This window comes from Pinus tabuliformis, chromosome 5_1 (assembly GCF_031772625.1).
Source record: "Pinus tabuliformis cultivar Carrire ecotype Pingquan chromosome 5_1, CPIR1, whole genome shotgun sequence".
Classification (NCBI taxonomy): Eukaryota; Viridiplantae; Streptophyta; class Pinopsida; order Pinales; family Pinaceae; genus Pinus; species Pinus tabuliformis.
The window spans coordinates 889,688,052-889,711,456 of NC_142305.1; the positions used below are offsets into that span (position 1 = coordinate 889,688,052).

Genomic DNA, 23,405 nt, shown 5'->3' on the forward strand with positions numbered 1-23,405 from the left:
ATTAAATATTGGTTAATAATCTAATTAAGTCATCTCTAGGTGGAATATCCATAAACGATTTCTGGGTTTTGGAGATCTCATGTATTCTAGCCTCTCCACCAAATTTCACGGCTAGAACACATTCGATGCCACAGAAACTAATAGTATCCATCCGCCTAACCAGCTTAGTACCTCTCGCCATCCAATCCCAACGAAGCGATTGAATGTACAATCTCCTGTGTACAGAACAAGCCCTCCATGTTGATGTTGTGCCATACTCAACTCAATTCAATGGCCCGTGTTGGCGTGGTCATCCCCTATGATTTGTCTAAACAACGTTGCCTCTCTCAGTCCAATGCATAAGGGTGAGCTAATTACACTGTGGGCCCCGTCAGCACGCCTCTGAAGCAAACTATGTTGAAATCCCGTGTGCTCTCTATGTTGCCCCTCATCAATGGCTAGCCCAAAGAATGGTTGTGTATCCTCCTCCATCATGGGCTCAACATGAGCCTCCAACTGCTCCTCCATAGACATGCCAACATGCAAGGCATTCTCACCAATCAGTTGTAGGTGGTTGTCGTCCTGAGACTTTGTCATGGACCTGGATGCCTCATTAATGTATCCCTCAATATCAAATGGCACCTCATAAACAGTGGATACCTCTATGCCTCTTGGCACCTCATCAACAGGGGATATGTCTCCTGGCACCTCATCAATCCGTTGTGCATTGTTATCTCCTAAAAACTCGGGGACTACCCCGAACACCTCATCAATGGATACCTCAACAATAGATGGCACCTCCTCAATGGTGGACAACTCGGTGTCATTTGGCACCTCCTCAATGGATGGCCCTATGGGTGTATGCTCTACTCTTTCCCCCAAGGTGTCAATCGAAGCTATCAAAGGAATCTCCAGCAAGGGTGAGACTCCTACATCTCACTCGGTATATCTACGTGCTCTCGCAACCCTGCGTGCCCTCAACCTCATGCTCAACCTCTTCCTCAGGCTCCTGGTATCTAAAGCTAGGTCTCCACCAGCAAAAGCCCCCCCTGGTCTTACCCTCTAAATGTCCCTGTCTTGTCTGCTCCTTTTGACGAGATCCGATGCCCTAATTCTGTCAATTTCTCCACATGGTTTAGATGGTTGCGCCCCCACGGCCTGCGCACCTCTAGTGTCTTTGTTGTAAGGATGAAGATGGATTTGCTCTATCACCCTCCTCAACTAGGCCAATCTCTCATCGTTCCAGCGGATTCCACCCCAGAATTCCTGCATACTGAATCACCCATGAGCCATGAGTTGTTTATGGTTTAAACCGTCACTACGCATACATGCCCAAATCTTCCATGATCTTGTTGGATACCTCACAGCTGGCCAAGATAATGCTCTGATACCACTGTAATATTCCTTATGGAAAAATTAAGTGGATACCAGCAACACAAACTAAGAACAACAACTAAATTTTACACACACACAATTATCACATAACAAAGGAAATGGCACCAAAAATCTGAGTCATCTTATTAATTGGAGCAAAATGAGTACAATACAGATAGAGAAAGAGGAACTTGGGCTTGCTACAACAAGCAAGGCAAAACCCAGGTTGCAAATTGAATTCCCAAGTGTCGAAATATCTAACCACGAACGCTCTGCGCTACCCCAGAAATTTTTACTTCTACTGCTGGGACAAAATTGAGAAAATTTGTCTCAAATGTGCTCAAAAACTCCTGAGATTTTAGCTGGCACCTCTCCTCAATAAGCCCAACCAAACCCAGAAATATCTCACGGACCCAAGTGGTGGAAATGGTCCTAGAGTGAAATACGCCCTCCTCTAACAATTTCTGTTGTTGCCTACTGGATGGAACAAGGAATTCTGCCCTCAGAAGTGCTTAGAAAATTCTATAAAATTCATCCTAGCCTCCTCTCACAAAAACCCAGAAAGAGTTTGGGTTGAATCCATTGATCCCCAATGACCCCCAACAACTGCAAATTGCCCAATATGGCCAAAAAACGCCCCACAGTTTTGATATTACTGAATTATGCCCCAAATCTACCACGGGAAATTTCTGGGGAGATCTGGCTAATTCTCCACTAAGAAATACCTCCTATCTCTAGCGCTTATCTCTCCACAAGTTCTTCTCCCTTCTTCCCTTCTACAAGCTAAGCCAAAAACCCCTGCGAAATGTTTAGTGAGGGAAATGGCTCCTCAATATCCTTGCCTCACAGCCCAACAAATTCACTACAAAATCTCCAGCAATGTGTGGCAAAAACTCCTGCAAATCCTCCAAAACTCTAGCAATTGTTGATTTGGGGTAGCATCGGATGTGCTCTAGCCATGAAAATTGGTTGAGAGGCTAAAGCACATGAGATCTCCAAGACCCATAAATGGTTTGGGGAAATTCTGCCCAGTGAAGGAGATATTAAAATAATTAATATTTTTAATGGGTTCTTAAGTCTAAACTTAGGAAAATAAAAATATTAATGGGTATTAATATAGAACAGGGTTAGAAAGTTCTAAATGACATGGATCAAGCCAAATCTAATCTTAGCCATTGATTAGAGATGTAATCTCGGTCGTTGAAGACTCAACAAAAAAAGTATAAGAGGAGGCTTGAGGGTCAGTTGGAGATACACCAGAGTGATCAGTTAGTTCGATTTTCTAGAGCGGGGTTTGCTAAGAGAAATCAAACCAATGATCAATGTTGCAGCGAGGGGCAATGAGTGCAAGGCAGAGAGGCAGAGATAGTGTCGGAAGACCAACTAGAGGCAGAGAGGCAAACGCAGAGCCAGAAAGAGCCACGTAGAGGCCAGCAGGGACTGCGCAGAGGGCACGAGGGCCAGCGTAAACCACGCAGAGGGCCAGAGAGGCTGCGCAAAGCCTGAGAGGGCTGACGTAGAGGCCAGAAGGGCTGACACTGAACCTCAGAGAGGTGCTGGAGAGGGTTTCCTAGTGCAAACTTTTAGAATATCTGCTTCCGAAGAGAGGTATTACTGCCAAATTTTTTTTATCTCTGTCGGGTGAGCCAGTTTAGCACCTAGTGTACTCAAGAAAAGTTGCTTAATAATAAAACCCTCAGAACTGTTGCACCGATTTTCCCAAGTTGGGTTTTTCGGGGACAATTGTCCAAAAATAACGGTGTCCCTTGTGTGTTTGTCTATTTCTTTCAGTTGTTGATCTGTAGATGGTTGAGACTGTATTGTGTTTATTTCAGTGTTTATATGGTTAAATAACTTGTTAGTAATTAAACAAGTAGGCGAAATAAACCAGAGAATACAGAAAAATTTCTAACAAGTAATACTTAGAAATTTCAACAGCAATCTATAGTTGATCTCAATTGCAGTGATATGAACAACTTTTGGGCCCAAGGAAAATACGCACCAACTGGGAATGATCTGCAATGTAGCTTCTTTAGAAGCAATGTTGTTAAAAGTGCGATCGGGATTGAATCGGCGCCGGGAAAAAAGCGGAAAAAATCGGCAAAAGCGGGAAAAAAGCGTTTGGCACAAAAATATTCATTTTTTTTCATTTTTTTTCAATTTTTTTAATATCCAAACCATCTACAACATAAAATAAATACATTGACACATAAATATGATAAAAAAACTAACATATAAGATGTTTAATATCATTTCTAGCGCTAAAATCACACATAACATTGAATCATGTCCTGAATAGTAAGTCCTGACTCCTGAGTCCCAACTCAGCCTCAAAATATCAACAAAAAATATGATAATGTATCTCATCATGTCATAATGTCATATACAATAAAATGAAAGTCTAATCCTATTGATTTCCTCTGCCCCTCTTGCGAGAAAATGCCACAGCTTTCCCTTTCCCTCTAGATGTAGATGCTGGTGCCCGTGCAGGTGGAAATGGCAGTGGAGTCTGATGTGCTCTAGACGTTGAAGAACTAGAAGTAGGAGCTATAGGAGGTAGACCACGTCCTCTACTGGTGGCAGGGGTAGCCCGGGCAGGTGGTGTCACCTGGAAACATTACAATCTCCCAATCCTGAAATCCTGAAAAACTGATAAGTCTGCTGGATTTTAAATGAAATCTAAAATTCTACTTTCTCCATATGAAATCCAATGAGGCTGGAACCACTCTCAAACATCCTGAGTCATTTCATGGTAATGTTAAAAATTTAAGTAAAAGGATGAAAATGAAGATTAAGGAGAATGTCACTTTTACTTTAAGAATTTAACATTACCATGAATAGCATATCCATACTAGGGCCTAGACTTGATCATTAAGCTACCCCACTCAAAAATTATTTGTTTCTTTCAAAAAACATTGCATGAAAAAACCCAAAAAAAGTTATAAAACTATGCTGTCCTGAGCCCCCACGATTTTTTCGTTAAGAATCGCGCTTTTTTCGAAAAAATCGCGGTTTTTTGAAAAAAAGCGCGATTTTTTCAGTAAAAATCGGCAAAAAAAAAAGTAGGCGATTTTTTCGTATAAAAATCGCGATTTGATCGGCAAGATGAAAAAATCGCGATTTTTTCAAAAAAACGCGATTTTAACAACACTGTTTAGAAGTCCTGAGATAGACTTCTCTCTACTCTCCTAGGGTAATACTCGTTGTTCACCGAAGGTAGAGGTGGAATTCCTGCTTGGGAATCCCTCGTGCTAAACAGCACCGGTTGACTTGGCTAAACAACTCAAGAAAACTTGTGTTCAGAAGTTAAATTGTCAAAAGATGCAAATGAAGGCCTCTTCTCCTTATTTATAATTGTTGGCCTCCTTTTCTCCCTTGGTGGCCCCCACTCTTTCTCTCTCCTAATTCGCATCCTCTCCTCTTTCTCTCTCCTCCAAGAGTGCGAGTTCCCTTCTTGGGCCAAATTTCTCTCTCTTGTGGGCCCCACGTTCCACTAGAGTTGCAATTTCTCTTTTTCCTCCTAAGTCCCAATGCCAGAATTGCCTTTCCTTCCAAAAATCGTCTCTAATGTGGAAAATCAAAATTGGGGATATTACATGCCAACACTAGAAATTTGATTAAACCTACAAGGTGATAAGTCAAAAATACATGAAAAAAATAGTTTTTGCTCTTACCCTTGAAAATTCATGTCTCTTATATTATTATTTTAGCTATTATTTAATTATTTTTCGTGGGAGGACATTTTATACCTCAAAGCTTCCCTAATGACAAGTGGCGAAAAGATTAATCTTTATAATGTGTTTGACATGAAAGAGCTACCAAATCTAGATTAGCAATAATATGTATTTCCCTAAATCTAGAAAGAGCGCATTCATTATCTAGGGCAATAAGAAAAATATGTAAATAATCTACACTACAATGTCATAATGCCAAGAGTTTCATAGGAAAACATGAAAAGAAACTAATGAGAAAAGAAAAACTTCAATCATGTAGTAGGTACTCTCTAAACTAATGCAACATATGAATCACGATCCATGTTAAATGCACACCACAATGTTGCTCTATACTCTATATTCTTATCCACCAATATTGAACCACATTGACACCCACCGCACAAGGATCTAGTTCATAGAAATCAGCAGGATAAGGCCTTCGATGATACTCCCATTGCTCACGAGCTTCACTAAGAGCAGACGCTGACAAATCTGACATAAATACCAAGAACATATAAGAAAAACCTCAATATTGTTGAGTCTCAACATATAAATATTTTAGGCATATTGTTTTATAATGTCATATATCTTAGACAATACCAATAGTTTCTACTTTTCAACTCGTTGAAGATTTTTATAATAGAGCCAAACTATTTAACCACAAAATGGAGTGAAATTAAGATAGAAAAGTCATAAAGAAAAGTAGAAATAAAGGGACCATCAATGCAAAAAATGCAATGCAACAATGCAAAACCACATGATTGCTATCTAAGGTGAGGATTGGTTTCAATATTTCAACATACATGTTATGAGATTCCTATTGAGTTTTATCCTCATGCTGCATGCACATCACCTAAATTTACACACCAAAATGAGTTGATTTGACAATTATTTCACATAACACTCAAAAAATGATTTTACTACAAAATGGTCCAAAGAATTATAAAATGTTAACCTTAACAATGTTCGACACATTTTATACAATTAAAATTTCCAAATCTCTAACTTGTGTCATGTAACTAACTACAACATCCTTAGTAGGTATTAGACTCTGTAAATGAACTATTATGTGTGCATGCCCATGATTTTGTAATAATGCTATGTTTGTAAATATGCCACCTTATATAGCAAGGACCTAATCACTCTTATTAGTGATTCAAAAATTAAATTAGGGTTTTGTTAGGATGTCCTCCATTGTATTGATATAAAAGGGGTTCCCCCTTCTCATATGCATCTTCTATAATTCAGCCAATTTATGGTGTTCACTAGAAACGTCTTCTTCCATTGCTCATATTTGTAGATGCAATGAAGCCATAGGTGCACAGAATCCCTAAATGTTTCTTCACCTATATTTTTACTATTGTCCTATTTCTATTTATGTTGAGATAACAACTCCATTTGGTTACAAGAACACCACAACTTGCTATCAAAGATTCAATGGATTCTCAATGTTGCTGTGAGTTTATTTTTTTCCCTATTAAAAAAACACCAATTAAAAAAATGTCCGAGGGTAAATCTCAATTTTTGACTCAAGGGAACTTGCAAGAATACTTCTATATTTTTACAAAAGTCAAGGAGATAATATGACTACAAAAACTTGGCAAGGGGGCCATGGATCATGGAACAATCTTAATTTTATAATCATGAGGGCTCTCAGGAGGTTAAGGTAGCTAAACCATTTATAAGTGAAAGGCAATACCCATCTAAGATCATCGGGGACATGGAAGTTGCTTTAACCTTTAAACAAAGATCCCATAATAGACTTGACTTTGATGGGGAAGTGGACTGAAGATGTGTTTAAGCAACATTAAGCTAGCATTAAAGGTGCAACACTTATATTACCACAAGGATAAGTTGAATGTGTCACTACAACATTTGGATGGGGAGGCCCATACGAGTGAAAGATGGATTGCTAAAAGCCTTAAAGTGGATCTTACTGACTTTGCAGATGCATTGACCTAGACAGCAAACCATAAAGGAGATGAGCTTTATGTTGTTCATTTCATTCTCTTTTTCCAAAAGGGCTTGACCATTGAAGAAGATCAAGATCCTAAAATTCCAAGGCCAAATTGTCAATAGATAACGTGTGGGACATTTATATTTCAAGTTTGCAAGGAGAAAACCAAATTAAGGTGAATATATTTGCGCCTTGTTACCCACCAAAGTGGGTAACCCCTAAAGGAAATTTGGTGAATATATTTGCACCTTGTTACCCACCGAAGTGGGTAACCCCTAAAGGAAATTTGTTCTCCCATTGTTTCAGCTTACCATCCAACAGCCCTATTGTGATCCATAGATAGCTATCCTCAGGTGCCTCCCATCCATGCTCCAACGAATGCTTTATTTCATCTAGCATGTTCATCTGACGAAGGTAAGTCGTCAGCTATAAGGTACAATAACCATGTTTCTACTCAAGTGCTTTAATGTTTAAGGGCATTCTAGTATGGACAACAAGTTGAATTGAAAGATATACTACTTTTGGTTGTATTCTTGTTCTCATGTGTAAAATTCCAAATATAATTTTTGCAAAAAAAAATGCTTCAGAAAATAATGTTGTCAATTAAATAACAATTTACTTGCATTCAACCAAAAATGTCATGGCAAAACAAGAAATATGATCTACAATTGAAGAACAGAGAAGATAAAACATCCAAAAGAACTCAGCCTTATTTTATTAATAATAAATATGTTGATATAAGGAACTAGAAATCGCTGAGGTGATGCCCTCAAGAAATCTGTAACAATATTTCTCCGGCCTCCAAAATAAAGCTAGACTCATCACTGGTCCTGTGAATTCTGATGAATCTGCCAAGGGGAGAAATGGGTTCTCGCCCATTCTCACTGTATCACCCGAGGGTTTCCGTCCTAGGGCTACAGGAGTAGAGAATCTAGGTTCTCAAACCTCTCACACAAAGACAATGCACAAATCCAAGATGTCCCAAATGAGCTTCTCCTCCTCCTTTTAAAGATCCAATAGATAGATCCCCAAGTCTCTAGAAGCATCTTATTTTATTATTTTATTATTATTCTAGAAGCTCCCTCTTGACTCCATCTAAGTGACTTTTAATTTTAATTTACTTAAGTCACTTTAGCCTTTTTCCCCAATTAGTCATTTTCCCTTTTTATTTTTGATTAATTAATTGACTAATTAAAGTCACTTTTAATCCAAGAAAATGGTAAATCACCCACCATACTCTCTCTAGCCACTGAAAGCGACTCCTCATCATCCCATCCTGTAGATCTCCTTGTTTCGGTTCCAACGACCTATTACACTGAGGTATTCCATCAAATATTCTTCCCGGAATGCCACCTCAAGCGTAATTATTTAATCAAGCTCAATAATAACTCCATTTTGGGAAAGTTGTCGAAATGCAATGAAATGAAAGACAAGTTGTGCAAATGATGGAATATGCCAAGTGAATGCCACCGAATCCCATAAAAACCCCTCAAAACTTCCCCGAGACCCCTGATGACATAATCCAACTCCCCTGTCCTAGCCATCCCGTGCCCTCGAAATCCACCTTGGCTATACTATAGAGGAAAATAAAAAAGGGGACATGACACCATGCTTCCCTTGGTGGTTATCACTTAAACCTAGCCTAGTGTGACCTTCCTTGAGGCCTTTCTTTCCACTATCTATGGGCGTGCAAATATAACTAAGGAGTTTTGACAATTTTTGGCGATATTAAAAAAGAGAATATTATTTTGTGGGAGAAAAGCGGAAAATATTATTTTATGGAGAATGGAGGAAAATCATTATTTTATGGAATAATGGCGGAAAAATAATATTTTGTTGAGAAAGGAGGAAGATTATTATTTTTATTGTTATTCAAAATGGCGGCAAAAAGTCTCCTAGTGGAAAATGGGCCCCGCCAATAAAATAATAGGAAAAAGGAGAGTCTAGAAGCCAGAGGAAGGCTCAATGGAGAACTATAAAAGGAGGATGGGCTCAATTGCAAATCATTTTATTCCTATCTATCTCATTGACAATGGAAAGGAGCTCAAGCGTGTGAAAATTCCTAGATCTAACAATCTCAAGAATCCTACTGCAACCAGCTGAATCTACTTCACCTAGACTACAAATTATATTCCAAACTTATTTCAGATTTCTTCTTGAAATATTGAAGCAAATTACTGAAGCAGCCTACACCAAATTAAATATGATTCTGAAACATAGAAACTAAGCAAGGAAATACAAACACATAGGACACCGTTATTTTTGGACAAATGTCCCCGGAAAAACCCAATGCGGGAAAACCAGTTCAGCAGCGTTGAGGGTTTATTATTATACAGGAAGAAATCTGAATACAATTCTAGGATGCTCAACTAGCAATCTGATACAGAGAGAATACTGGACAAAATAATGGTGAAATGATATCACCCTATCACTGGAAGAATCAATGACTGATCTTGTTGAACTGGAGCCTCTACGTCACCCTCTGCCTGGCCTATGCGCAAAATTGCGTCACCCCTGCTGGGTATTACGCTGCCCCTCTTCTAGATCCTCTACTAGCTGAGAAAATCAACCTTCTGCCTCCCGGACTCGCACTCCGGCTCCCGACAACTGAAATTCGACTTCCCTTAGTAGGAAACTCAACTTCCCCTCAAGGATTGCGTTGCCTCTGCGTCAGCACTGCGTGGGCCAGCGTCAACCTTTCTCTGGACATCTTTCTGTCCTCCCTCTACCTCGTACTCTCCAGAAATTCCTTCTTCCGAATTCTCACTGCCCCTCTACTGCAAGAAATCTCCTCAATCGATTTTTCCTCCTGAGAACTTCTCACTTCAGAAAATCGATTTCTTGATCTCTCTTGGTGTATTTCCAAATGACCCTCAAGTCCCTTCTTATATCTTCCTATTTGACAACCAACGGCCTAGATTAACTCCTAATCAAAGGCTCAGATCATTTTGACTTGATCTCCGTCTTTATCTAGAAGATTCACCCACAATTAGATTAATACCCATTAATATTTTAATTTTCCTACGTTTAGACTTAGGAACCCCATTAAAAATATTAATTATTTTAATATAATCATCTTTGGGTGGAATTTCCCAAAACAGTTTCTGGGTTCTTTGAAATGCATGTGCCCAAGCCTCCCTACAAATTTGAGGCCTAGAGCACATTTGATGCTACCCCAAATCAACAAAGCGAGCTTCAAGAGTTTCAAGCGAAACTCAAGCTAATTTCGATGCACATTAAAAGCAAATAAGGGGCACCTACAGCAACTTGTTCATGAACTATTCGACAAAACACCACACTGAACATTCAAATTGAAACTCAGAAAAATTAAAGGAAACTTATAAGGTTTTCCTAAGGGTATCTTACCTTAAAACTCCTAAATTTACTAGCCGATTTGGAATATTCCCTAGTGGGAATATTACAATGGTATCAGAGCATGGTCTTGACTAGTTGTGGGGTGCTAGCAAGGTCATGAAGGTGTTAGACATACATGCTCAGTGATTGGTGAATTTATGGACATCCCGATGACGCAAAAAGGGATTATGGACGAGTTGGTGAGGCAGAACCAACGGAGGTTGAGGCAGAACCAAGAGATTCTAGAGATGATGTAGCAACTGGTGGGTATACGAATACATAATATCTAGGGCACCAGACCTCCTCAAAAGGACTGGACAGGGCAGGGACAGTCAGAGGGTGAGACCAGGAGGAGCTTTTGCTAGTGGAGACCTGGCTTTAGATTTCAGGAGTCTGAGGAGGAGGCTAAGCATGAGGTTGAGGGCACGCGAGATTGTGAGGAGCATGTAGATACACCCAGTGTGACGCAGGAGTCACCCTTGTTAGAGATACCTTTGATAGCCCGGGTTGACACATTGGTGGAGACACTTGAGCATACACCCGTAGGGCCATCCGTTGATGAGGTGCTAGGGTACACAAAGGTACCCACCGTTAATGAGGTGCCAGGAAACACAAAGATACCCATCATTGATGACGTGTCGAGGGGCACATCCACCGTTGATGAGGTGCTATGAGACACAAAGGTAACCAAAGCTATGCCCGAGTTTACATATGTTAGCTGCCCACAATAGTTTCAACAGCACTAGGCCGACTTTCTAACATTGGAAAAGAAGGCCACGACAGTTTGAGAGACCATTCTGCAGCAGAATGAGGAGTTGGATGGCATGGGAGCGGATTGTGCTGAGTCAGTAGCCAAGCTGACTCGCGATGGGGAATGGTTGGATTCCCTAATGGTACAGCAAGAGTACACATTGGAGCATCAGAGCAACCCTCTTTAGGCATACATAGGTGGGGATGATAACACTATTAGGTTACCTCTGCACATTGGAGAGAGAGAGGCAAAGTTACCTAGACAAATCTCATGGGTTGATCAGGATTGTGAGATGGAGCGACATGAGTTGCGCAGGGCACAACGTTCACAGGTGGGAGTTGTTTTGTTTAAGGGTGTCTGTGCATTCGATCCCTCTCTTGGGGTTGGATGGCGAGAGATATTGAGCTGGTATCTGGGGGAGCCAGCTAGGTGCCTAGATATATCCATGGCCAAGAGCATAGTCCAGTAGGGGTCGCAGGTTACTTACGAAGTTCGAGGGCCAGACTATTGTTGGGATCCAGGTGGGATTCCCCGCCACAGCATGGGCTTGGTTAGTGGTGGTATTATAGACGCGATGGATCCAGTGACTGAGCGCCCACACACTTTCAAATCTCCATCAACACTAGTGCTAGGATGGATTGACGGGGGAGCAGACAAATTTCATGAGTTGTCTTGGCCAATGTTATCGGAACCAAACCAGTTCCGGCAAAACCGGTTGGTCCGACCGGTTTGGAGGCAAAATCGGTCCGAACCGGCCCTCTGAACCAGAAATGACCGATTCTGCTAGCCTGCAGGCCCCACGGCCACGCAGCCAGGTAGGCAAAAAATTGATTTTGTTTCTTTTTTTTGGTTTTTTTTATTATTATTTTTCCTAAATTCTTAACCTAATCTAGCCACACCCCCCCCCCCCACTAAAGTTATTTAAACACCCCCAACCCCTCTATTCTACTCACACTATTCATTCGAGTCTCTTGCATTTCTTGAGCTAAGTTTGGTGAGGAGAATTTGGAGAGGTTTTTGCAGGGTTGTTCTGAGGGAGATTTTTTGCAGATTTGAAGAGCTGATTGGAGTCTTTGAGAGCTATTGGGTTGGAATATTTTTTAGCTACTTCAAAGATTTATTTTTTCCCAAAGATTTTTGGGTTTTCTTCAGTGGTTTTTGGAATTGGTGGAAGATTTTTTTTTATTTTGTTGGGGTTGCTACATAGCTGATTTTGGAGTTGTTTTTGGAGCTGATTTTCTCCAAAATATTTAGAGAATAAATCAAGGAAATGACAACTCTTTTTTTTCCTTCTATTTTTCTCTAAAAATCAACTATTTTTTTCCCATAAAAATTTAAAACCCCAGTGTTTTTATGCAGATTTGTAGGGGCTGCTCTGGAGCTGATTTTGGAGGAGTTTGGAGCTGATTTTCTTTAGCAAATTAAGAGGGAAATACAAGGTATTTTTTTCAACCATTAATGTTCTATTTTTCTTCAAAAAACTATTTTTTCTTCTCTTAAAATTTTAAAACCCCAGTTTTTTTATGCAGAATTCAAAATTTCAAATTTCTTTTATTTTTTCTCAAAAATTATTGTAATTTGCAGGGTTATTTTGAGAGATTTCATTGGCAAATTTCTGAAGGAGATTTTGGAGCTAATTGAAGAGTTTATTTTCAGCTTGGTTGGAGCTTCTTCTCTTCTCAAAATTTACAGATCTTCTCCAGGTATTTCATTGTTTCTACTCCTCTTTTATTTTTCTCTAAAAAACATGTAATAAAATTCTAAAAACCATAAGGTTTTCTGTACAGATTTTTTTATTCTTCCCCATGGCCCCCAAAAACAAGAATGATCCAGTTTGGGTTCATTGTCATTTAAATGAACAAGGGGTAAAAATCCACAACTATTGTGGGAAAAAAGTTAAGGGTGGGGGGATCTATAGAATCAAAGAACACCTAGCACATTGGAGAGGACAAGTAAAACCTTGTGAAAATGTTTCTGATGATCTCAAAGCATAGATGGAAAGTTTAATTGAATCCTACAATGAAGAGAAGGGGGGAAAAAGACTTAAAAAAGATATAGCCAAAAGTCAAAAGGATGATGCCATGTATAGTGACCCTGATTTTGAAGCATATGTGCCCGTTTTGAAGAATCCTCTAGTTTCCCTTCTAAAGTTGGAGAGGGTAGTTCAAGTGGTTTAAACTTGAAGAGGACAACAACCTATAAAGGGATTGACTCCTCCTTTGTACCCCGCACCACCCCTAGTTCTCAACCAACCCTTGATGCTAAATGGAAGAAAATAGAGAAGGAGGTTGCATATGAATGCATTGCTAGATGGTGGTATGATGCAGACATACCTTTTAATGCTACTAATTATGCATATTATCAGCTCATGATTGATGCTATAGCTTCATGTGGAGCAGGCTTCAAAGGCCCTAGCTTTCATGATATCAGGGGGCCACTTTTACAAAATGAGGTCCAAAGAATAGAAGAGTACCTTACAGAGTTCAAGCAATCATGGACCAAAATAGGATGCACAATTATGTCTGATGGATGGACTGATGGTAGATCTCGCACCATACTAAATTTCTTAATTGCTTGTTCAAAAGGTACTATGTTTCTCAAATCTGTTGATGCATCTAATCAAGTGAATGATGCACAATTGCTATTTCGTCTTTTGGATGAAGTAGTTATAGAAGTAGGGGCTGAAAATGTTGTACAAGTTATCACAGATAATGCCTCTAACTATGTTGCAGCAGGAAAGATATTGGAGGAAAAACACCCCACCATTTGGTGGTCTCCATGTGCAACCCATTGTTTGGACCTCATGCTTGAGGATATTGGCAAAATTGAGTGGATGAAAAATTGTGTGGAAGATGCAAAATCCATAACCAAGTACATCTACAACCACTCATGGGTTTTGAACCTTATGAGAAAGCACACAGGAGGTAAAGAGCTTGTTCGATCAGCCATCACACGATTTGCAACCAACTTCCTTTCGTTGCAATCCTTTGTTCAACAAAAAACAAACTTGAGGAAGATGTTTTCATGTGATGAATGGAATTCATCTAACTGGAGCAAAAGGCAGAAGAGAAACAGATGGTCGACCAAGTATTTGACAAAAGATTTTGGTCAAAGGCAGAGAAGATTGTGCTATTTAGTGAGCTTCTTGTCAGAGTTTTGCGAATGGTGGATAGTGATAAATCTGCTATGGGTTTTGTTTATGAGGCCATGAATCAGGCCCATTGTTTTACAACCCGGCCGAGTCAACCCGGAAACGGCCGTTTCGAACCGAGCCAACACAAATTTTTATGACCCGGCCAGCAACCCGGCTCGGTTGACCGAGTCAACTATGACTCGGCCGAGTCATAGTTGACTCGGTCAACCCGGCCGGGTCCGTATTGACTCGGCCGAGTCAATGAAACGACGGCTGGGCAGCGTAAAACATGAAATTTATTCACTTTTTTTGTGATTTTTGGTAAAGTTAAAATCAGTTTATGGATTCCAAAGGGTAATGGTAAATTGTTAAGTGCTTTTGGGGTCCATTTCCCCCTCCCAAACCCTATTTAAGACAGCCAAATGCTCTCATTCACTCACAGCAGTCTTATGCATTTGAGTGAGAGTCTTCTTTGAAAATTAGTGAGCAGTTCTTGAGCTTGTTTTGGAGCAGCAGTGAGGAGTCTTGGAGGAGCATTGTATCTGGAGTGAGGAGCTTCTTGGGCAGCCATTTGGAGCAGCATTGAGGAGCTGATTTTTGGAGCAAGCTTGAGGAGGCAGTTTGTGCCTGGAGGTATTTTTTTCCACCTCTACAAATCTGTTTTTGCTTAGTAAATTTTAGGTGCATATCAAGAAAGCTTAGAGAGTGTTTTTTGTCAAATAAATGAACATTGAATCAATTTTTTTTATTTTTTTTCATTTTCAGATTGTTTTCCTAGTCAAAAAATGGCACCTAGAGCAAAAGATCCTGCTTGGGCATATGTTGAAATGGTTGATAGTCAGATGTGTTGCAAGTTTTGCCATAGGAAAATTAAGGCAGGTCCTGGGGGGATTCATAGGCTGAAACAACACTTGGCAGGGATTAAAGGCCAAATTACCGCATGTCCCTCTGATGAAATTGAGGAGATTAGAAAGAATTTGTTGGCCAGCTTTGAAAAATTTAAAGAAGATAAGGCTAGGCAACAAGAGATACAGGCTGAGATTGGGAGGAAGAGGGAGATACAAAGAATGATGGCTACCAACCCCCACTATGATTTTGGGGTTCTTCCTCTATCCCTCAAACTAAGACATCCAACCCTTTCCGTTATGTTCCTCCCTCTTTTGGTTCTGTTCAAGATAAGGGAAAGGGTAGAATGAAGGGTGATGTGACTATCAAAAGTTATTTCACTCCCTCCTCTCCATCAGATGCACATGTACCTGAAGTTAGTAAAGGTCAAATTCAGCCCACTTTAGATGACCATTGGAAGAAAGAATTGAGGGAGACTGCTTGTGACTACATAGCTAGATGGTGGTATGATGCTGATATCCCCTTTAATGCTGCTCGTTCACCATATTATGAGCCTATGTTTGATGCCATACATGCTGCTGGAAAAGGCTTCAAAGGCCCTACTATGCAAGAGCTAAGGGGGTTTCGTTTGCAGAAAGAAATTCAATCCATTAATGAGTATTTGCAAGAGTTCAGGGACTCGTGGGCAAGAACAGGGTGTACCATCATGTCAGATGGATGGACTGATCAAAGAAACCGTACCATCATAAACTTTCTTGTCTTCTGCCCATAGGGAACCATGTTTTTAAAATCAGTTGATGCATCTGATAAGGTAAAAGATGGCCACTTGTTGTTTCAGCTATTGGATGAGGTTATTGAGGAGGTGGGGGTGGCTAATGTTGTTCAAATCATCACAGACAATGCCTCTAACTATGTTCTTGCTGGTAAACTGTTAGAGGAAAAACACAAGACCATCTTTTGGACCCCATGCGCTGGACATTGCATAGACCTCATGCTTGAGGATATTGGAAAACTAGATTGGGTCAAAAACACTGTAGATAATGCCAAAAGCATAACAAAATTTATCTACAATCATACACTGGTTTTGAGTCTCATGAGGAAACACACTAGAGGCAAGGATATTATTAGGCCTGCCATCACTAGATTTGCTACACATTTTTTGACATTGCAATCTATGCTTTCCCAACATAGAAACTTGCAAAAGATGTTTTCCAGTGATGAATGGAATCAAACCAATTGGTCTAACAAACCAGAAGGCAGAGAATTGAAAAGGAAAGTCCATGATGAAACTTTTTGGAGAAAGGCAGCAGAGATTGTGAAGCTTGCTGAGCCACTAGTTAAGGTGTTGCGGTTGGTGGATAGGGAAAGGTTGGCTATGGGCTTCATTTATGAGGCTATGGATCAAGCAAAGGAGCAAATAAAGACAGCATACAAGGATAGAGTGGCAAAGTATGGGCCCATTTGGGCAATCATTGATGAAAGATGGAACAATCAACTCCATCGCCCTATACATGCAGCTGGGTATTTTTTGAACCCACGGTATCATTATAGAGCTAAGGAGTCAGGAGCTTTGAGGGGGAGGTCAGAGATGGACTGGTTGATTGCATTGAACGCATGATCCCATCGGAGTCTGATCAGCTGCAGATACATCAACAGGTCACATCCTTCAGCAATGCAACAGGTACCTTTGGGAAGAACCTAGCAAAGATTGCAAGAGAAGCAGATGAGCCAGGTAAACAAAAATTTCAATTTTCAATTTCTTAATGGTTTTACAGTTTTACTTTTTTTATTAAAGACTAAAGTTTGTTAAATCATTTATAATTTGAAAGTTAGATATAATTTGTAATTTTGTTGAGCTTCAGCCTTCATCTAACTCATAATTCATTACACTCCTATGTTTTTTGCAGCATAATGGTGGGAGGCCTTTGGTGGCCAGTGCCCTCAATTGCAAAAGTTTGCAATTCGTATTTTGAGTCAAACTTGCAATGCATCTGGGTGTGAGCGCAATTGGTCTGTCTTTGAGAGGATTCACACAAAGAAGAGAAACCGTTTGGAGCAAAAACGGTTGAATGATCTAGTTTTTGTCCAATACAACCTTCGGCTCAGATGGAACCAATTGCTGAACAAAAGACCTGATTCAGATCCCATTGTGTTGGAAGACATTGATCCAACATCAGATTGGGTAGTGGAGAGTCGTGCACCAGAGTTTGATCCTGATGAGGATCTTGATGAACTTGAACTGCAACATCAACTTCAGCCTGTTCAGTTGAATGCAGATCCCGATCCACCAGCCTCAGTCTCACAGCCAGCAAGGAGTAGGACTCCAGTTGTAGGTGCTTCCTCTACTTAGCCACGACAGAAGCGCAGCCGCATATCTACTCTATCTCAGCTTGCATCTGCTGCACAGCCTGCTAGTGGTACTGGCACCACTTCTACAGTTGCAGTTGGAGACGATGATGATGAGGAGGAGGCATGGGGCCCCTTGTCTGACTCTGACTCTGATGATCCAGAGATTGGTCGAGATGATCTTGGCTCCTCTGGCAGTAGCTACTAGCCTAGTAGCCAGTAGTACTAGTATTGGAGTCTGGTCACCATCACAGTTTACTTTTGTTGTAGAGGCCATTTCTAGCCTCCTTGGTTATTTGTATTTTGTTTTGAGTCTTTGATCATGTATGACAGTTGACTATGTATTGCCATTGGGTACCATTTTGATATAATGGATTGGTTCATGAGCCTACTTTGATCATATGTTGTCTTCCATCTATATTATAATGCTGTGTGTTTGGAAACATGAATGAAAATCTTTAAAATTATGTTTAAAATATTTAAAATTATGTTTTTTTATAAAAAAAATAAATATTTAATGTATTTTTTACAACGACAGAGTCATTGAAATCGAGCCGGCCGAGTCATTACCGAGTCGGAGTCGGAGTCGGAGTCGATCCTCGGCCGAGTCGGAGTCGGAGTCGGAGTTGTAAAACATTGATCAGGCCAAGGAACAAATAAAGGCAGCATATGGGGATAAAAGACAAAAGTACATTCCTCTATGGAGAATCATTGATGAAAGATGGAACAAAAAACTCCATAGACCTTTACATGCAGTCGGCTACTACTTAAATCCAAGGTATGTAATTTTGGATTTCAATTCTCATTGCTTATAAGTTATAATTTTAAATTTTGCTTTTAGCTTTTAGTTTTGTTGACTTTATGAATATGTTTTTGTTTTCTGAATTTTGAAGGTATCATTACACCTACAAATTTTGAGGCTGATGGGGAGGTTTTAAGGGGATTGAATAAATGCATTGAGCGCATGATCTCAAATTCCAAGACTCAAGATCAAATTCATAACAAGCTCTTGAATTTTAGTGAGTGTTGGTACCTTTGGAATTTCTATGGGCTATAAGAAATAAAGCAAAGAGTCCCCCAAGTAAAAACTGTTAAAATTTGCAAATTCTTATATTAGTAATTTACTCATTTGATTTCAACTTTCAAATTCATTTGCTAATACTTTTTTTCCTTCCACTCTTTTCGCAGGATATTGGTGGCAACAATTTGGTAGTGAATGTCGTCAATTGCAAAAATTTGCAATTAGAATTTTGAGTCAGACATGTAGTGCTTCAAGGTGTGAGCGGAATTGGAGTGTGTTTAAGCGTATACACACTAAGAAGAGGAACCATTTGGAGCAAAAGCGGTTGAATGACATGGTTTTTGTTTAGTACAACCTTAGGTTGAGGCGCAATCAATTGCTGAATAAAACCCCTAAAACAAGCAACATTGTCTTGGGTGACTTTGATCCAACATCAAAATGGGTTGTGGAAAGTCAACCAGTAGCATTTGACAATGAAGACCTTTCTTGGTTGGACTTGGACCCACCTCCACAGGATGCAGAGGCAGATATATCAGAAGCACCAGTAGCAGCTTCAGGGCCAAGGGAATCAAGTCGTAATCCCATTGCAGACTTGGATGCTACTCATTCTTTAGATGAGGATGAGGAGGATGATGATTTTGATGATGATTGATGATTTGATCATTGATTTGCTATAGTTGTAGCTTGTAGCATTGTAGGATGTAGTATAATACTATGATCTAGCATGTTATTTTGGACTATAAAGGCCTTTTAGAGCCTGCTTCTTGATGTTTGTAACATTTTTGGTTCAGCAATGTTTTGCACTAAGTGCTATTTTGGTTATATGCACTATTACTTGCTATATAAATGAGAACTTTTGCATATTTGTGTATAAATGGTTTGGATTCATATGGATGTACATGAATATATATGTTTTTCCTTTAAAATATGAATATTTTATGTATTTTGGGTAAACTGGTTTTTTTCCGGTTCCGACCAGTTCCCAATCCACAAGGTTTTTCGGTTCGATGACCGGTTCGGTTCCGATAACATTGGTCTTGGCATGTTGAATGTGTGTGGGGTCACATGGTGATTAGCTTACTCTAGCAGGATCTGGTAGGAGGAGGTGGCATCGACAGGCCACCAGACAGTGCATTACATGGAGACAATGCTCTCTCCCTGGTTTATTGGACATAGGAGCTACTGAGGAGGTGCAGTAGTGTCATTCCTGTTAGCATGTGAGGAGTTAGGTTGCTCAGGTTTGTCAAGTCAAATGAAGAGATATAACTCACATCGTGGAGATCTTACTAGCAAAATGGTGGATGCATTGGCACATGTGGGTTGCCATATGGTACAGGGTGGTACGGTAGTGAGCATTGGTATCCAATGGTGCACAGTGTTGTGCCACGGAGTTCAGTGCTATGCAGAGGAGTGCAAGGGTGCGTACTTGTGCACAACAGAGCATGAAGATGCACAGCAAGTTGTTGGAGTGTTGCCACTAGAGAGATATCCTAGCGGGGACATCAAGCACACCATTGGGTTTGGAAAACCCAGATTTGGAGAGCGAGTTGGTCATAGGGTTAACCGTGAGCTTCCATTTATCACTCTCTAGCATTGCACACTATCACAGGGGACTTGGATATCGTCTCTTAATGTTGTCATCACAAGCAACAGGACCCAGGAGGTTCATCTAAGACAGTTGGACGGACTCTATGCATTGGGAGAGAGGCTTTTCAGCGGTACCATATGGTCAAGGTGTGAGTTGGCAGATGCAGTGTTGGAGGTAGTTCGATCTTTTGCAAGGGTAGCACTTGCTCCACCCTTGAGCCCACACTTAGGGAGATGCATGACCCCCTTTTGGCAAGACATTTTGAGGTGTCTCAAGAGCATCTACAACGGTTGGTGGACCCTTTTTGTGAGCGGATTTTTAGACTCCAAGCGGTATTGGGGAGCGCCTTCAGGAGGCAAGACAGCAAATCCCTCCGCGTGGTATGGCCAACACAGGGCAATTTGGCATGCACCAAATTAGTTCGCGATGTATGGAGTCCATATATTGACTGCACGCAAGGACCTAAGACATGGTACAGGTTAGTGCCAATAGTTGTTAGGACTATGCCGTAGTCGATCTAGTTGTGGGATCCAGGGATTTGGTTGGTTGATTGGTCACTCTGCTTCGTGATAAGCGGGATCAGGACAGAGAGTGACCTAGCTCACCCCTGATTGGACATACGGGGGAGATTGAGGCCTTTGTCGCATGGCAAGGTCGGTTTTCCTTGTTGTTGTTACAGACCAAGGTTAGTATTGGATGGGTGGGCCTCTATGTTGCACGAAACTTCTAGGAACCTGACGTTTCGGGCTGTCCCCATACCCGAAACTCGACCATCATGTAATCATTTATGAGAGTTAATATAGTCTTGTTTTTCCTTTTAAATTGTCATCTATGAGTCTTATTCCCTTTTTTCTTGCAAAGATGATGTGTTATTCACTTATTTATATATATATATATATATATATATATATGACGTTTCGACCAACGTTTCCATTTTTAGGAAGTGACGTTTCTAAACTTACCTGTTTCGGAAACTTCGAAATGTTTCAGCATTTCGTGCAACTTAGGTGGGCCTTGACATCGAGGAGAAGCCTGGGCCAGATGTCTTGGGATCCTATAGATATTTTTCCATTAGGTCCCAGGAGAGGAGGATACAGTTTGCGCACGATGGCTAGATAGTCATGGTTAGAGTTACGCAGCGACAGCATGGTGGCAGCCTTTTTAGACTAGCGTGGGATCCAGGTATCACAGGACTTGGCAATACAGCTACCCTTAGGGATGAGTTGGTTTCTATAGGGGAATATCATGCAGATATTCCATCAAGCTTTAGTGATATGCTGATGACTTGGGGGACTTCACCAGTATGGCAGGATGTCCAACAGGAGGAGATCAAGGGGAACACATGCAGACGAGGGTTCATCTCCAAGAGTCTACTCTTGAACTTCACGAGATCGTTTACTCAGGAGGGCAGCTTCTCAAGGGTCTGCTCAGGATTTTACATTGTCAGGGTGCTCTACTTATGCAGAGGGATTTTGGCGACTTTATCTTATGGGACAGCGAGTGGAGCGAAGGAGGCTTCCCATGGGTCAGGATGGTTTGGGACCCTAGTGTCAGGATTTATTCATGTGGTGATGGTGCCGCAGCGAGTAGTAGAACAGTGACACATTTGGGACCCTCGCATTAGCTAAGCCAGTGTGTGGAGTAGCAACATAGGACGATATTGCTTGAGGACAAGAAATTTTTGGCGGGGAGAACTGTAATATTCCCATTTTTTGTGCGTGCAAAAATAGCCGAGTTTTGACAATTTTTGGCAATATTTAAAAAATATATATATTATTATTATTATTGTGGTAGAAAAGCGCAAAATATTATTTTATGGAGAATGGTGGCAAAATAATATTTTAATGGAGAATGGAGGAAAACCATTATTTTATTGGAGAATGGCGATAAAATAGTATTTTATGAGGAATGAGGCATATTATTATTTTTATTTTTATTCAAAATGGTGGGAAAAAGTCTCCTAGTGGAAAATGGGCCCCACCAATAAAATAATAAGAAAAAGGAGAATCTAGAAGTTAGAAGAAGGCTCAATGGAAAATTATAAAAGGAGGATGGGCTGAATTGCAAATCATTCTATTCCTATCTATCTCATTGACAATTGAAAGGAGCTCAAGCGAGCCTCGAGAGTTTCAAGCAAAACTCATGCTAATTTCGGTGGACTTCGAGTGCCACCCTAGTTAGCTTTTGGGGAAGATTATCTCAGATCTTCCATTTGTGTTTATTGCAGGAACAACTGTTGGGAAAGGGGTTGAATTATCAGTCAATACAGGGCTGAGTACTAGAGATTTGGGAGAACAAATTCTGAAGCAAATCTTGAGGGCTAATCCACTGCTAATCACTGGACTGTGCACCAAAGATCAAGGCCGAATATATTTGCCTTCAAGAGGCCACATCAATCCAAGGGAAAAAGGAGGAGTTGCATTCAGAATTCGTGCCAAAAATTAAGAGGTGTTCCAGGAGGCCAAGCCAATTTATTTGTGCCAAAAGGGCATGATCCAAGTGGCATATCCATACTCTGATTTGAAGCTGAATTGAAAAGCAATTATCAGAGGTTTTCTTGCCTAGTTTGAGGCCAGTTTCTATTGCACAAAGAGGGTCAAAGTCTGCAAATAAGGGACCAAGTTACAGACAAGAGAAGGGTGTTTATATCAGTGTTGTGGGCTGAATCATCTCTGAGGTAGTTGGACACATTTTGGGAGCTAAAGGGAACAAATTTGCTACACTTTAACTGCTGGCCAACTTGTGCCTTGTGGGCCAAGTTTACCATAGACAAGGGGCCGTAATTCTTAGCTTGCTTGTGGATTGAAATTCCAAGGCTGATATTGCACGCTGATAGGAGTTGAGATTGAGATGCTGGTATGTGCTGATATAACACTGTTGTTTGTTGAGTGTACGCTGGAGAAAGAGACAGACATATGCCTGTGGATGGCTTGTATCCCTGAAATATTCTTTGCTGAAGCTGAATGTGTATTGGAACTCTCTCTTGGGCAGCGTATTTACCAGGTCACACTATTACTTGAGTTTATTTACCCTCAGTCAATTGCATGCAAGATTGCATGATCTTGAAACTACTGTGTAATTTTCTGAATTGTGTTCCAATGGAGAATAATGATTTGTTGGCTGTAATTAGTGCCATTGTGGAAGTTTATGCTTGCTGAAATTAATATGAATATTATGTTATTGTCCTAAAATCCTTGTGAGCATATATTTTGATATCCAATGTTTATTTAAATTAAAAGCAAAGAAGGTGCACCTACAGCAACTTGTTCATGAACTATTCGATCAAACACCACACTGAACATTCAAATTGAAACTCCGAAAAATTAAAGGAAACTTATACGGT

At 40.4% G+C, this 23,405-nt stretch overlaps 1 protein-coding gene across 6 annotated transcripts in view; it reads right to left on the bottom strand.

Moving 5' to 3' along the window:
• LOC149167665 (S-adenosyl-L-methionine-dependent methyltransferases superfamily protein) overlaps window positions 1–23,405 on the bottom strand; it is a 298,474-nt gene that overhangs the window by 252,764 nt on the left and 22,305 nt on the right. For all 6 annotated transcript variants that reach the window (XR_016260952.1, XR_016260954.1, XR_016260953.1 and 3 more), the window contains exon 3: window positions 5,464–5,558. Coding sequence is in view for 3 of the 6 variants with exons in the window: in XM_089433072.1 (XP_089289198.1) it covers window positions 5,464–5,558 (95 nt within the window). In the remaining 3 variants the exon portion in view is untranslated. The remainder of the gene's footprint in view (window positions 1–5,463; window positions 5,559–23,405) is intronic.